General features: G+C 24.6%; 1 protein-coding gene across 2 annotated transcripts; it reads right to left on the bottom strand.

The window, feature by feature from the left end:
- Positions 1 to 351: 351 nt before the first annotated feature.
- LOC107164102 (uncharacterized) lies at positions 352 to 15,420 on the bottom strand. 2 transcript variants are annotated; one of them, XM_015511797.2, is made up of 19 exons: positions 14,921 to 15,420; positions 13,807 to 13,898; positions 13,420 to 13,484; positions 13,072 to 13,344; positions 12,902 to 12,975; positions 10,887 to 11,028; positions 10,407 to 10,624; positions 9,690 to 9,821; positions 8,834 to 9,022; positions 4,370 to 7,887; positions 4,163 to 4,310; positions 4,024 to 4,098; positions 3,826 to 3,966; positions 3,686 to 3,750; positions 3,544 to 3,611; positions 1,352 to 1,584; positions 1,197 to 1,274; positions 1,069 to 1,131; positions 352 to 654 (listed from the first exon to the last, which is right to left on the bottom strand). In XM_015511797.2, exons 1-19 carry the CDS (start codon positions 14,951 to 14,953, stop codon positions 544 to 546), a joined length of 5,718 nt encoding a protein of 1,905 aa, XP_015367283.2. In that variant the 5' UTR covers positions 14,954 to 15,420; the 3' UTR covers positions 352 to 543. The 2 variants fall into 2 exon arrangements, with proteins under 2 accessions (XP_015367283.2, XP_015367282.2); XM_015511796.2 differs by having other exon boundaries at positions 3,520 to 3,611; positions 14,921 to 15,419.
- Between the last annotated feature and the right edge of the window lie 857 nt (positions 15,421 to 16,277).

Raw genomic sequence — 16,277 nt, 5'->3', positions numbered from 1 at the left:
ATGGTATTCCACTCCATACTCTAGAAACATTTTTATAATTTGACATTTCAGCATTATCAAATACCTAGTGTAGTAGTGTACACTAATATTAAGTTATATTAGGTATGTAAGAAAACAATTAATACAATTCATAATTTGTATGAATATGATGGCATAAAGTTATATCAGAAGAGTAAGAACAGAGTTGGAATTTCATTGCATAGAAAATCACTTTTTGCACATCTAAATGATGCAATTGGTGTGCCGAGAACCAAGTGATCACGTTTCAATGGGTTACAGGTATAGGTGAAAAGGCCCAAGAGAATCAACGAATAATAATAGCAATAGTAATGAGCAATAAGCATTGATAAATTAATGATAATACTATTTTATTATATTAAGAAATTTAAATACAATTTAATAGTAAAAGTGATAATAAAAATAGATTAAAAACAAAAAATGTAATAAAGTAGAATGTAGTAAGATATACAATTTTTATAAACATTGTTTGCACATAATTGTGCAATAGTTAGATACTTCAACATTTTGAAAAATTATATAAAATTAATTCTTTTTGCTCATAAATAAGCTAAATAATTTGTTTGGAGTACTGCTGGCTCGTCTTTTATTAGTATTTGATTCTTTAGATTCTTTTAATGTGTTTTTTTGATTGTTCTGAAATCATATAAGAATTGGATAAATCTAACTATTCATTGGGAACACAACATATAGCAATATATTACATAATATACTTATTATTAATTCTAACTAAAATATATTAAAATCTAAAATTCAAAGACAACGGAAATAATAAATGTTTAGTGTAGGATTTATATGACAAAAATCATCTACAAACACTATCAAAAAAATATGATGTTGATAATATTAAAAAAAAAATGTGAAAGACAAAATTAATTTTAATGAAATTTGGCTTCTTTTAAGAAATAATTTAATTTACAAATAATTATTAATTACAAAATTACTATGTAAGATTAATTTATAGATGTATAAAAAATATTAGTGTTTAATTTTAAATAATTTTTTACAAATTAAGAAATATTTATTTTTAAGATAATAATAAAATCATACCGATAAAGAAACACGACCTCCATTTTTACTTGGAGTTGGTGGTCCTGGTTTTTTATAGGATGTCTGAAAATAATATAAAAACATTAAGTAATACTTAATTATAGGCACACGAATTAATTAAAAAATACCTGATTTCTATCTTTTTTCTTCATACGATCATTGGGAATAAGGTTTTCAGTCTCATAATCACTATAATTAGCCGTTGTCTATAATAAAAGGATCAAATTTAAATGATGAATCAATTATGATTGGTTGTAATTTGTAAAAAATAATAACAAATCACCTTAATATCTTCTTCTGAAACTAATGAGGTATTTGGCAAGAAATTGGTCTCTGCAGCATAACAACTTCTTAAATGTGGCGGACAAAGCGAGTTGCGAGCTTGTAGTTCTGACAGTCTTTCATTATATTGTTTTTTATTATCATTGAGTCTCACCCTACCTTGTTTGAGATCTGCAAGGCATGAGTGGTTGAACATTTCACCTTCCTCATCTTCTTCTTTCGGAAATATTTTACCTAATAAAAATATAATTATGCTTTTAAATGTCTATGATTAGGAGTATAAGCCTAGGGGAGGAACCAATGGGATCGGGGGGGGGGGGGGGTCCAGCTGATCTAAATTTAATTCTCAATATGACATAGGTGCCCCACCATTATAATAAAATAGTTACATATGCATTTATTATTGATTTTATAAAACTTTATAGACAGTAGACATACTTTCATATAATATTCATAATAAAATTTATTAACTATCAATAGAGCCATGACCGATATGATCTTCGTCAATTAATATATTCAACTAACTATAGCATTCAATTTGTGTTTAAATATTTAATCAGGGAGATTCTTTAAATAATACCAGTAAATCATTAAATTTGATAACAATTTAAATGCAATTAATAAAAGTTACAGTTAAATTTCAACAAAACTTTTTTTTCTTCTATTTGTTTGAATGGAAAATTAGTCATACTAATATTAACACATTAACTGCCATGCGGCCTCAAGAATATTAATCATAGGTACGCCAAGGAAATTTTTCAGTGTCATTATAAATTTGTATTTGTATAATATAACTATTTAATTTGAAAAAAAATTAAAAATACAAAAATAAATGTTAAAATTATGTTTATTGCATCAAAAAATTGCAATTATTCCCACCACCCCACAGCGTATTTTCAAGATTATTATTGTAGCGCCACTGAAAAGTTAATAATATAAATCCAAATTAATTTACGGCAGCCTGCGGCCGTATGGCCTCCTACAAATGATATGATGTAGCAGCTGGCGATCTAAAAATGATCAATACTTAATTATTTTTATACGGAAGCCGGTGGCTGCATGGCAGTCAACATGTTAAGTAAATCATTGTAAAAACTTTTGATCAATTATTTTTTGGATTTAAATTTTTTGATATTGTTGACAATCAACCACATATTATAGTGTATTTTATTTTGGATTTTGTACATTTTGCATGAAATAGCTGACAAGAGATTAAGTGTATTTAATTATAAGCATAGCAGTCATTAAGTAACAGTAAAACCCTTATTATCAACCCAAGCAGTATTTCTGGAAACAATGTATTTAAGTTTAAAAATTATACTAAATTAATTTTTTTCAACAGAAGTATTAATGAATTAGAGTAGCAAAGCATATTTACTATTATATTTTATAGAATAAATTAAATGTATTATGCTAAGCGCAACCAAATAAAGATTCAGTTCAAATTAAACATAATAATTTAATAATTTTTTAGGCTTTAATTAGATACCAGAATTGTATGGACTAAAAATGTGAAAAATATAATAGAAGTGTGCAAGATAAAAATTATAACATTTTTCAGAATATGGGGTATGAGCATTAAAAATGTGTGACAAATTAATACACAGTGATAACAAGACAAGTAAACTAAGTCCCCTCAAAAATGACCATCATAAACCTTTGAAGTAGGTATTTAATTATGTTTATTCTTTGATAGCAATTAGTAGCATAGTAGGATTTTTGTTTATTAAATATCTTTCAGCAATAATTAAATTTGAAATTAATTGTTGTTTGACATATTATAAAGGAATAGATAAATTATACAAGTTATATGCTCTCTAATGACAAAGTATGCCATAACCCTTCAAATATGCATTAATATAAAATACAACTTGGTTTACTTAATCAATTTGATTTGCAACACTCATATTTCACTTTTATGGTATTGCGTACACTCAGTTTGAATATGAAAACACATAATTCTGGTCTCTAACAATAACTCATAATTTACTACTTAAGATTGAAGTTTTATATAAGTTAGAAAAAACATGTTTGATATTGTAAAAAATGTTTAAATCAAGTTATTTTGTATAGGTATTGAAATAATTAGTAATATATTAGGTAATACTATTTTAATTTGATACTAGTCTCAAGAATATCAATAATGTTAGATTTTTGTTAGTAACGCACCAGACGATAAGCTGAATTTTTTACCAATTCCAACAGGGACATTTCGTTTAATATTATCTTGATAACAACGAGTAGTCTCTTCAACTAGTGATCTAAAATTTTAAATCATAATACAAAAAATCAAAATATTGTATTACACAAATATATTATTTATTATAATTTTTACCTTATTTGACCGGCTGAGCTAGACTTTGGCAATGTAAAAGAATTATATTTTGGGAGAGTGGTAGTCTGTAAAAGAAGTGTACATACAAATAACTGTTTACAACCTTAAACTTATGTTACACATTTATTTCAAATATTTACTGTTTCAGAAATCATAGACATTTCAAATGGTAAGGACATTGTTGATTCTCTTCTATCTTTTTGTTGTAATCTTAAATATTTTTCACTAACTTCCCATAACTGCTGACCGAGTTCTTTGATGTGAATTTCATCTTTGGTTATCTATTAAAATAATATATTTAAGATGGTAAAAATTAATACAGAACGTATAGAACATACTTTGTCTTTGTATTTTAATAGTTTAGCTTCAAAATCTTGATGAATTTTTGCCTCTAAATCTTTACAAAATTGTTTCTAAAAAAAAAAATAATAATAATAATATTAATATTTAGCTTTACGATAGTTTTTATTTTTTTACCATTTGTTCTCGTTTTCGTTCAAACTTTTTTTCATATTCTGAAGTTACATATTCTTGAGTTTTTTGTTGCACTTTTGTCATTTTGTAAACGCATTCAGTTTTCAATGCAGCCATTTCAGTCTCCAGATGTTTAATGGTTTTTTGCTGACTGAAATTAAATATATTTTTTTATTGTTCATAAAAAATTTAATTAAGTGAAATACATACGTTTTTGATAAAGCAAGTAATTCGGTATATGCATCATTGGATCCATTATTAGAATGGTTTATTGTTTGTTCATTTCCTTGAGTTTTTAAACTGATTATAAACATTTTCAATGCTTCAAATACTTTTTTCACCCTTTCAATAATCGAGTATTCATCACAGTTTTCAACTCGTGCTAATTGAATACCATTTTGTTCGATAAATGTATCAGCAGAAGTTATAACTTCTATTAATGAATCATGATGTTGATCTAATATGGGTTTGTTTTTAATTTGATACAATGAATTCAAACAAGTTTCAAAACATGTTTCAACATTTTTTCTTTCGTTCTTAAGTATTGATTCAAGTTCAACTTTCATATTTTTTAAGTAATTTATTTTATGGTAAATATCTGTTATTGAGTCATTCTTAAGTTTAATTTCAGATTGCTTATAGCTAAGTTGTTTTTGAGCTTCCAACAATTTTTTATCCATTTTATCAAACTCTTCAGTGGATTCTTGGCGTAAGTTATTTAATTGACATTTCAGTTCATTTAGTTCTTTCACCAACAATGTATTTTGGCATTCTAATTCTTTATTTTGCTTATCGAAATCCTGCAATTGATTTAGATTTAACTCTAAATCAAATTCACTTTGAACTATATTTTCCTTGAGCTTATTTGTCTCATTTACCAAATTATTATTTTCATATGTTAATGAATTGATTTTCTCTACTTGTTCAATTAAACATTTATTCTGTTCATTCATTTCTTCTTTCAGATTAACAAGCTGTTCCTCAACTTCTTGTAGTTTATTATTAGTAACTTCAAGTTTTTGAGTCAGATTGTGTTGAATGTCATCTGAGTGTATTTTAGTATCATTGAATTCTGTTTCTAAGTTATTTTTTTGATTTTGAAGTTCTTCTAATTGTTTTTCAAATCCAAACAATTTAATATCCCTCAATGTTAAAGTTTTTTCTTTTTCTAATAAACAGTCTTTAAGTGCTTTAGTTTCATTTATTAAATTATCTTTATCTAAGGTCAAACTAGAGATGGTCTTTAAAAGTTGATCTTTTTCTTTTTCTCTAGTTTCTAAATCTAAATGCTTGCAATTTAATATTTCTTGTAAGCTACATAAATTGTTTTCCATTTCTTCAAGACGCTGTGTTAATTCTACTTCCATTGCAGCCTTTTCGCTTAATACTTTATCATTTATTTCTTTATACTCAAGCAATTTTTCTTGATTAGCTGAGATAACATTATCTTTATTTAATAAAGTACTCTCAAGCACATCAATTTTATTTATCAAATTATCTCTTTCTGAGGTTAAATCTGTAATTGATTTCATATGACAGTTATATTTATTAATGTATTCATCTAGTTCAATCTCTTTTTTATTACATTTTTGTTGTAGTTCAATATATTTAATATCCATATCCTCTTGTTGTTTCTTTGATTCCTGGAGTAAATTTGTAAAATTTAGCTGGTTTTCATTAAGTTCAGACATTAAATTTGTCTTCAATGTTTGTAATTCTTCATACTCTTTTTCACAAATAAGAACTTTTTCTTGCAATGACTTTAAAGTAAATTCATTTGTATTCAAGCATTTTTGAAGTTGTTTGGTTTCTTCTTGTAATCTTTCTTTATCAGTATTTAAAAAAGAAATTGTTTTAACTAGTTCATTTGACTTTTCTATTTGTTTCGTTAACTCATTTTGTTTTAGAACTAATTTTTCTTGAATTTCTAATACATTTGTTTCATTGATTTCTAGTTTCAGGGCAAGATCTTGATTTTTATTGGTTAATTTAGTAATAGTTTCATTTAGTTGGGATTCTGAAAGTGACTTTTCATCACTCATCAAGTTTAATTGTTTTTCTAAAGTATCAATTGTGTTACTACAATCATATAATTTTCCTTCACATAAATTAAATTTGTATTCATTGTGAGATAAAGAATCTTCGAGGTTTTTTATTTTATCGCTAAGACACTCTTTTTCATAATTTAATTTAACAATAGTATCTCTTTGCTCATTGCAACACTGAATTTGATTTTCTAACTCAATATGTTTGTTATTCAAAATTTCTTGAACTACAATTATTTGTTTCTGTAAGTTTTCTTCAGAGATTGAAAATTCTGACATACGAACTTTTAATATTTTAATGTCTTCTTCTTTTTTCAATATAATGTTATTCGACTCCTTTAATTTTTGTTCCAAGTCAATACATCGATTATCAGCATAATCAACTGTTTCTTTGAATTTATTATTTTCTACAGTGATTTGTTCTAATTGTATTTGTTTTTGATTTAAATCTTGACTAGTTGATCTTAATTTTTCTTCTAGATCATATTTTTCTAAATGTAACAGAGAAATTGTTTCTGTTAGCTCATTACATGTTATTAGTTGTTTGTCAAAATCATTTTGCTTTTTTTCTAAAGTATCTTGTAATTTCTCAACCTTTAATATACATTGATTATTTTGATTTTCTAATATATCTTTCATATCATTAATCTGATGTTGATATTCATCATTCATAGATTTAATTTTCAATTCCTCATTTCTTAAGTCTGTTTTTATCATGTTATTTTCAACCAATGCTGCATTAAGTTGCTCTTTCAACTTATCTAAATCTACTGTAGAATCTAGTACTTTTGCACGTAAATCATTATTTTCGGAAGATTTTTGTTGTAGAGCTTCATTAAGCTCATTTATGATTAGCTGATGGCTACATTGTTCTGATTGTAATGTTTTAATCATATCTTTTTGATTGTTAATCAATTTTAGTTGTTGTTCTAGTTCATTTTGTTTACAGCGTACAATATCTACTAATTTTGTTTTTTCATTTTCTAGATCTTTCAATTCATCAAGATAATATTCCAAACAGTTTTCCATTTCACAATTTTTGTCACTGAAATTTTTCTGTTGTGTTTCAATTTCAATTTTTATATTTTTTAAATGAGATTCTAACATAAGTTTTTCTTGATACATAGTTTTTAATTGTTCTTCTAGACTACCAACAATTTGGTAATTTTCAGCCATTTTTTCTTCATAAAAAATTATAACATGTTCTTTATTTGTTAAATTATCTTGAATGTTTTTTATATTATTTTCTAGATCTATCATTTTTTGAGTAGATAATTTTTCTGAATTTTTATATTCATCAATAATTGACTGTAAATTTTTAACTTTTTCGTCATGTTCTTCATGTATTGCTTCTATTTCTGTGTTAGTTTTGCTTAAAATAAGTTCAATCATAGTTTTTGATTTTTTAACAGTATCTATTTCCATGGATAACATTTCTATTTGTTTGTCCCTTTTATTTAATTTAGAGCACAGGGATTCAATATGATTTTCATTATCTTGAATAGTATCTTTAAGATGCTTAATTTTTGATTCTAAATTATTTTTTTTCTTTTGGCATTCTTGAAGTTCTTTAATTTTGTCTGAGAATTGGTCTATCAGTTCATCTTTATGAGTTTCATAATCAACCAAATTTTTTTCTAATATAATAATTTTCTCATTCAATTCTTTAACATGAATTTTGGTCTAAAAACCATAAAGAAAAAAAGAATAAATACAATTATATGATATTACATTTGTTATCAGTTATTTAATAGGCAGAATATTTGTGTGATGTTATAATCAAACTATTTTCTTAACCCATTAATAGTTCATTGGCTTAGTGGTTGATAAAAAAAAAAATTGGAATTATTTATTAGATAAACAAATATTGCTACCGAAGTTTTTAGTTTTAATTGGATACATATAACGCGTGAACAACTTGTGTTTAGTAGAACCAATTTTAGGATTTTTCCATATTTAGCTATAATATTATACTCTGTCCAAAAGTTAATACACCAGGCAACAAGTTTTACCTAGCAATATGCACCTCCCACCAATAAATAGCGCAACCTCCTAACAATAAATGTAGTAGTGACCATATGAAGGGGAAAGGTGAACTGGTATATTATTCTCTTTTGAAACAAAATATAAAGAAAATGAATCTATTATTAATTTAAAAGTAAGAATACAATCCATGGTACTTTTTTAACCTTTTAATAATATTTAAATATTAAAGTAAGTTATGAATATTTAAGGTATACAAATTAAAATAATAAAATCCTATTAAATGCCAAAAATAATATTTTTATAAAGAATTCACACAAAATTAGTTCTATTGAACATAAATTTGTAAAATGGATACATCATATTATGTGAGTGAAGAATCACTAAATTGATTATCAGTGCAACTTGAATTATATTTTTATTGCAGGAAATATATTTTAGATAAATTACATTTTGTTATTAGTAAATAGTTCTAAATGTTAAAATTTTTAAAGTTTTTCAAGTGACTATTAGTACACCAAGTTTAATAATGAGACAACTGTACTTATTAGGAAGATACTATAATATTAAACACATAAACTATGACTCAAATTTTAAGTAATTAAATGAAGAAATTCATAAAAAAAATATTTATTGATATACTTACATTTGTTAAATCTTTTTTTATTGATTTGTACTTATGTCGGTACTTCTCTTTATCATGTGTTATTTCTTCTAATTTCAAACAACTCAATTCATTAAATAATGTATTTGAAGGCACAGCATTATTCTCTTGACCGCTTATATTTGTTGGATTATTTGTAATTGATTTATTACATAATTCATCTTTTAAGGACTAAAACAAAAAATTGTCATACATTTTATTCAACATGATATTTTATAATTAAAATTTATTGAAAATATAGTGTTTGAAATTTGAAAGACTGCAGAACAAAGAAGTAATAGTAGATTTTTTAAACAATATTTTTTTAGTTAGCCAATATCAGATAAAAAAAAATAAAAAAAAGCCAATGATAATAAACATATGGATACAACCTTCCTATGTTTACTAAATATACACTTTTAACTTTTAAGAGAATATAATGTAGATAGAAAAAATGGGTTTCACATACACTGAAGTTCTTTAGCGATAAAGAAACTAACATTTGAACAAGATGAAGATATGTAACAATGGTATAAGTAGTATTGGCTTACAAACTTAATAACACATCAATGATTTTATTTAATATCAATATAAAAATTGAATATTGAATAGCTCAATAATAGATTTTACATCAGAAATGGAATATAAATTTACAGTAGTTTAATTTTATTAAAAATAATTTATATGCAAGAAAAGGTAAACAAGTAATTTAAGCTAAATTATGATCATTTTCTTTTAATTCAAGCTGCAATTTTATGATATAAACATTTTTTAGTATAAATCATATTATTTTTAGTAGTGGACGACCTAACTCTGTACCACTTAAAGTAAGGCATACATTTTTTAAATTTAAACTTACTGTTATTTCTGTGTCTTTTTTTTGTATGGCTTCTTCAAATAATTTTAAGTTTGATTTTAACAACATATTTTCGTTTTCGATATTGTCAAACATAACAATAAGATTATTATAATCTAAAGTTTTCATTTCAAACTATATAAATAAATAAAAAATATTAATAAACAGGTTAGAAAATTACACGATTAATTATTAAGTCATCAGAAACAAGTCTGATTGTATTATTATGGTAAGGGGATTCTAAAGTCTAAAAAAAAAGGGGGAATACAATTTTTACTATATAATTTAAAACAACAATTTAATTATATACACAAAAAAACTGCGCCTATTTACTCTAAGAAAAAATAAATCGAATACAATTGTGTTCAAACTTTAGCCCAAGTTTTATTTTGAAAACTGATCTTTTATTGGCAATTCTTAGTACAAAAACAATTAATTATATGTGTGTTGATCAAAAAGGAAAAAATATTTTTAGTAGATCATAATCAAAAGAAGTTTGGCCATCTTTGCAATATACTTACATTAGGCATAATGTAATATTATGCCATTACCTAAGGCATCATACAAGCTATAATCTAACTGCAAATTTATCAACCAATGAATGTAGAATTTTTGTTTATATGCTATTTCAAGATATTAGACAGGCCTCACACATCTCAACTTTAAAGTAATCACTGACAGTTTAGATAAGTAATTTATAATAAATCATAATTTACATACTCTTCCATTAAGGTCTTTATGTTTTTTATCAAGTTCTGTTACTTGTTGCTTTAATTCATTGCAATTCATTTCCAAATCTATTTTGTCTCTGTTTAATTTTTTTATAATTAAATCATTGTCTATTTTTAAACATTCTGGAGACTGGTTTGGTTTAGAAAATTCTTTGATTTCATCTTTCAGTATTTGTAATATTTTATCTTTGTCTTCTAATTTATTACCTAAATTAAACATAATAAGTAAGAAAAAGTTATTTTTAATTAGTAAAAAAAATTACTATTTCTATTTTTTGCATTATGCAAAAAGTATAATAAGCTTTAAAATATAATATATACGAAAAAAAATAGTTGGAAAATTTCAATTAACCTTCTTTATAATCATAGTTTAAAAAGAATTTTTTTGATAACAAATGTATATTTTCAGATAAATGAATATATATCTTAAAATTTATTTATATTTGATGTACATAGTATAATTATTTACTTAGTTTTGTATTAAGATCTTTCAGGTATTTAACATTTTCAGCCAACTTGTAGTTTTCTTCGCATTCATTTTTATAGTCTTCGGTAAGTTTGGCAATAAGTTTTTCTTTTTCTTGATTTATTAAGGACTGAGATTTTGGCGACTAAAATATAGATGATCAAATTATCATACATAATTTATAATTTATATAATAAATACAATTAAAAAATAATTATTATTTAGTATTGTAAGTTTCAATAATAAGTACAATAAATCACCATCTAGGATTAAGTTTGAATAACCTATAATACATTGGGCTTAATATTTGCCGAGGACAATCTGTAAACTCATTTTTTACATGTATAAATGTTCATTTACACTCAAAAGGTAAAGTTTCTTGCTAAACATAAAAATTTTGTTTATTAATTAAAATTAATAAGTATTTATTAATAAAATTATAATTTTATATTTCATACTATAAATATTATGATTCATTCATAAAAAAGCTTAGATAAAAATAAGGAAATTAGGTGTTAAGGCCTTATCATTATTTGCTTAGTTATAAATTGGAAAATAATATTTATTCATTTTATTTTTGATTTAATTAATTTAATTTGAGTATAGCTATTTAGTAAGATTATAAGATTCATTATTTCATTAATATTAACTCATTTTAAATTGTTGATGGTAAAAAAATATCAAATAAAACAATGATTAAGGAATTTAAACACTGATTGAATATAGTTATGCAGGTATATGGAGGTAACATACATTGAAAGGTCAAATATTAATAAATAAAGCATTATAAAAAATAGTTAAAACAATATTGTAAGATCACAGTACACAATATAAATAATAATTTAATTGCTCATATTTTAAAAAGGCAAAATTATTTTACCTGGTGATTATTAATAATTTAAAGTTGTCAGATGTAATACTTTACCAAAAGAAATATGCACTTAACACTTTTATTTTATAAATAACATAATACTGCTTTAAGAGGTTGTCAGTCAGTCATCTGTTTTCACTCTTTGATCCACATTGAAAATTAGTAGAGTGAGGATATAAGATGAGCAATTATAATTTCTTTTACCTTATTAATATCCGTATTGTTATATTACTGAGAAATTTTGATAAGTATGAAAATATTTCAAATTTGTCATTGTTAAAATAATTTTTTTTTAAAGGCATTGATTTTGCAAGAAAGAGAAATATATTAGTATTTTTTCTTTATATGCTTAAATGCAGACAATTTAGTTTATTAATTAATATAAAGGCAAGATAACCTAAAATTGCAAACATTTGCTTATCTAAAATGTGTTCTACAAGTATATTATTATGTTCCAAAAGAAAAATTTATGCTTTATTAATCATCTCTAAATTCAAAAAGGCATGATAATATTTTACCATGAGACCATATAATGAAATGGTATAATTTCAAGTAATATACAATAATATACATATTTTTCATTTGGCCGCACACCAGTAGCATATTATGTGATATACCCACACAATACTACCCTAGACAGTTAGTCAGTTTATTTATAATTAACATCAGTAAAATTACAAGATCTTAATAAATTATAATAATTTTCAATTAAAATAGTAGTATTATCACCAAAATGACTGACGAGACTGTAATAATTTGGTTCAATGGATTTATATTGATTAACAAGTTCACTAGGTTTTAATATTATGTGTAATATTGAGTATCAAAATTTTGAGTTGAGGTATTGAATAAAAAAAAATAAGGTATTTTTTAATTTGTATTCATATTTTTCATCATCACACTTCCAATTATTAGGAATTTTAAGAATTACCGCAGTTAAAATTCAGTGAACAATCTATCAAATATTATTTATTTTCAAAATTGAAAAAGTTGTTTTTGTTCTTTTTTAAATATCATTTGATTTTATTAGCTAAGTCCTCCTTAATATTAAGAGTGAATTTGTACATGTACAATACAAAATTGGATGATCACAAATGTATTTATAATATATACTGATATGGGAGTACTTTAGAAAATGGGAAATTACCTGACAAAATTCTTGTAAATAGCTACGGCGCATTGATTTTGATTTGATTGGTGTGTCGTTATTTGAACATATTTCTATACATACATATTTATAAAATACAATTATTTACTGAAACAAGTATAGCAGCTACAGCTACATTTAAAAATAGAAATAAAAATCTCTAAATTTACCTGAAACATTAATAGAGGTATGCTTAGAATCATTTATTAACAGCAGTGCTTCGGAAATATTTTGCTTAGTGAATAATGAGGGTTGTGTAGCTTCTAAGAAATTTGCGAGTAATACTTGCTCTTCATTATCCATTCTTTCACTCAACTGATTTCTGAATTTGTCATTAGTACATTTTAATAATGCATGTAGCAAAACAATAATACATGCATAAATTGCATTGTCTTCGTTATATAAATCTTCACAGTTTTGTACTTCAAACTCACAATAGTTCACTATTTAAAATATATTTAAAAAAAATATTTAGTACAAAAACTTTAGAATAAATTAACTTTAAAACTAAATAATACCTTTTATAGTGTTGTAAACTTTTGTATCATCTGTGCTCAAAGCTGAAGAACATTTTAAACAAAATCTATAAAATTAAAAAATTAAAAAATCAAAATATATTTAATATTATATAATCATAGGTTTTAATTAGTAATAAAATAATGTTGAGTAGCACAAAAAAAATATTTAACTAAAATTGAATGAACCAATAGTGGGCTACTAAATTACGTGTAAGATTTTTGAGTAGCTCATTATTGATTTATTTAAATGTGAAGTGATTATTAACTACAATCCAGCATACCTATGCTGGAATTTATGTTGTAGTAAGGTTAAAAAAAACATTTATTAGTATGTTTGCAATCTATATTCAGGTATGATTGATATAATAAATGAAACACAATACTTACACATCATCAACAAATTGTTTAAACGATGTACTGGATATCAGATGTTTTGTACTTGAATATTCAATGTTATTAAATTCATCAAATAAACACATCTGAAAATGTTTGTAGTATAATAATTAATCAAGGTACATAATAATATGTTACAATTGATATCAGGTTAACACAGGTAGGTAACTAGTACTTATAAAAAGAAATGAAATGTATTTTACTATTTTCATTTCATTAGTTTAATACTCGTATATACAGTATAATATCAGCAACACAAATCAATAATTAAAAAAAAAAGATTAATAGATTTTGAAGAGATACAAAAAGATGTAATTATGACTGACTATATAATATATATGATAATTTGTTTGTGTATACCTTCTGTTTTAGTTGTCAAAAATATAATGAATTATAATAGGCAGTACATCAGTAGTTAGTAAATAATAATGTATCGAGCATTATAATTTTGGGTTAATCAATATTGTAGTAATGTTGTGCACATTATTTAAACCAAGTACAGTAATCTTCCTTAAAATACAAAAATGAATTATTGGCCTAGGTAGGTAATAGGTACAGATTAGGAATGGGCATGACATCTGAATATCCAAATCTGGATTTGAATCAAATTCTTATCCGGATTTCTCGAATTATCTGGATTTATGGATTTGCTTTTTATGTGATTTACGACTTACAATTATTTTCAATGTATGGTAAAATCAATAATTTTATTTTATTATAATAAAAATTTAACAATAAATTAATACTCAAGTTTTATGATATCACCGGTACTTAAATAGTGTTCTAACTTTGGTATACCTGTATTACATTATGTCTAAAAATTATGTTATAGAATTAAAATATTAGTATATAAAAATGAGTCATTGAACAGCAAAATCAATTTGACAAATCCGAATAATTTGGATTTTTGAAATCCATATATGCCCACCACTAGTATAGATATTAGTAAGGTACCTAACAAATAACATAATTTTAATGTTACCTATTTTGCCAAGCTATTGGTTATGAAAACTTATTTTACTGAGACAAACTGTGTATTAATATGAAAATCTTAATTCAAACGACAATACTTTGACTAACGGAGATAAAATCATAATATTCGACTTACCCAACGAAGAATAGTGCTTTCGAAATTTTCCATTTTGATTTAATATTTCAGGCATATAATATAGGCATATGCCATATGAATAAATGTGTGATGAACACGTAATTTGGTTTGGTAATTATACGGCTTTTCGGTTTCAATATATAATTGCTTTTCGAGTTTACTGTATGATTGTCGAGAATATGACATGAAAGTTATTGTACGAGTGTACGACAATACGAAAATACGACCGTTAAATATTGAATAGTAAATACTAAATACGTTAAACCGTATGATAATATTATTACGACCGACGATTGCAACGAACAACTTACACATATGATAATAGAACTATTGGCTGCGACAGTACGACCAAAGACATGTATTACCTTGATATTATATATATAGTAAGTTTGTTATGAGCATAAACTACTACCACTAGTTACTACCATTGATTATAATCAATGCTACTACGATACTAAAGTTGTATGAAATTACGACTCCCTCGAACTACGAAAACGAAACAATCACAATTCGACGATTCACGACTAGGTCAAACGTCGAATCATAACGTTATCAGTAGTTGTAAAGTTGACCGTTAACGGAATTAATAGCAAATACCCAATTGGTGAATTTTGGTAATGTAAACAACAACAAAACTGTATTCCAAAGACACTATAAAAACATATCGACTGTCGATGTTCTTTGGAACAAACTTGTTTAGGCTGTTGAACGCTGGTCGTTATTTCATGTCCTAATATTTTAAATTTTTAAACAAATACACAGAATATTATATGAAATTTCATATATTATTCTGTGACCAATAAGTGAAAGAATAATAATTTATCTCCATAACTTCATATCTCCAAAAGTATAATTTTCATTTTGAAAAAATAATTGAATCTGTTCACTTCTTGTATATTTTATGTAGGAAATATTTTTTTTGTTTTTATTTAAAAAAGTAATTTTAGCTTGCAAAGGTGACTTGGAGCATTATTACTTATTACTTATTAGATATGGTACATTACATACCTGCGTTTTTATCTATTGGCAGCCAGTGTATTTATCGTATTGAAGATATGTCTAATGTCTAATAAATATAAAACCTCAAATATAATTTTATTGTAATCAAAAATTAGATTTTGTGCTGTTTTATCGATGTAAAATAAACTAACCCACGGACGTTTCTCCCACGTCAATTATCTAAAACATTAATTGGCTCCCGACAGTTATAAGACAAGTATTGTGTCTCCTAGTAGTTAAATCGGTGAAATTTAAGTCACTATTTTTTTAGTGTAAAACTTCAATTTTTATCTCATTAAAAAAATATAAATCATTAACATAAATCTTTCAAAAATGACAGTATAATTCTTAAATTATA

This window comes from Diuraphis noxia, unplaced genomic scaffold, assembly GCF_037042655.1.
Source record: "Diuraphis noxia isolate RWA-SAM2 unplaced genomic scaffold, SU_Dnox_SAM2 contig0002, whole genome shotgun sequence".
Lineage (NCBI taxonomy): Eukaryota > Metazoa > Arthropoda > Insecta > Hemiptera > Aphididae > Diuraphis > Diuraphis noxia.
This window is presented reverse-complemented; position numbering and strand designations above follow the sequence as displayed.

What these genes read in the sequence shown, in the direction of transcription:
- LOC107164102 (XM_015511796.2), bottom strand. Translation starts at nt 14,953, where the DNA reads ATGGAAAATTTCGAAAGCACTATTCTTCGTTGG. An exon ending in TGTCTATGATTTCTGAAACA is followed by an intron (nt 3,751 to 3,825) that starts GTAAATATTTGA and finishes CTTCTTTTACAG; the next exon opens with ACTACCACTCTCCCAAAATA. An exon ending in AGCTCAGCCGGTCAAATAAG is followed by an intron (nt 3,612 to 3,685) that starts GTAAAAATTATA and finishes TTAAAATTTTAG; the next exon opens with ATCACTAGTTGAAGAGACTA.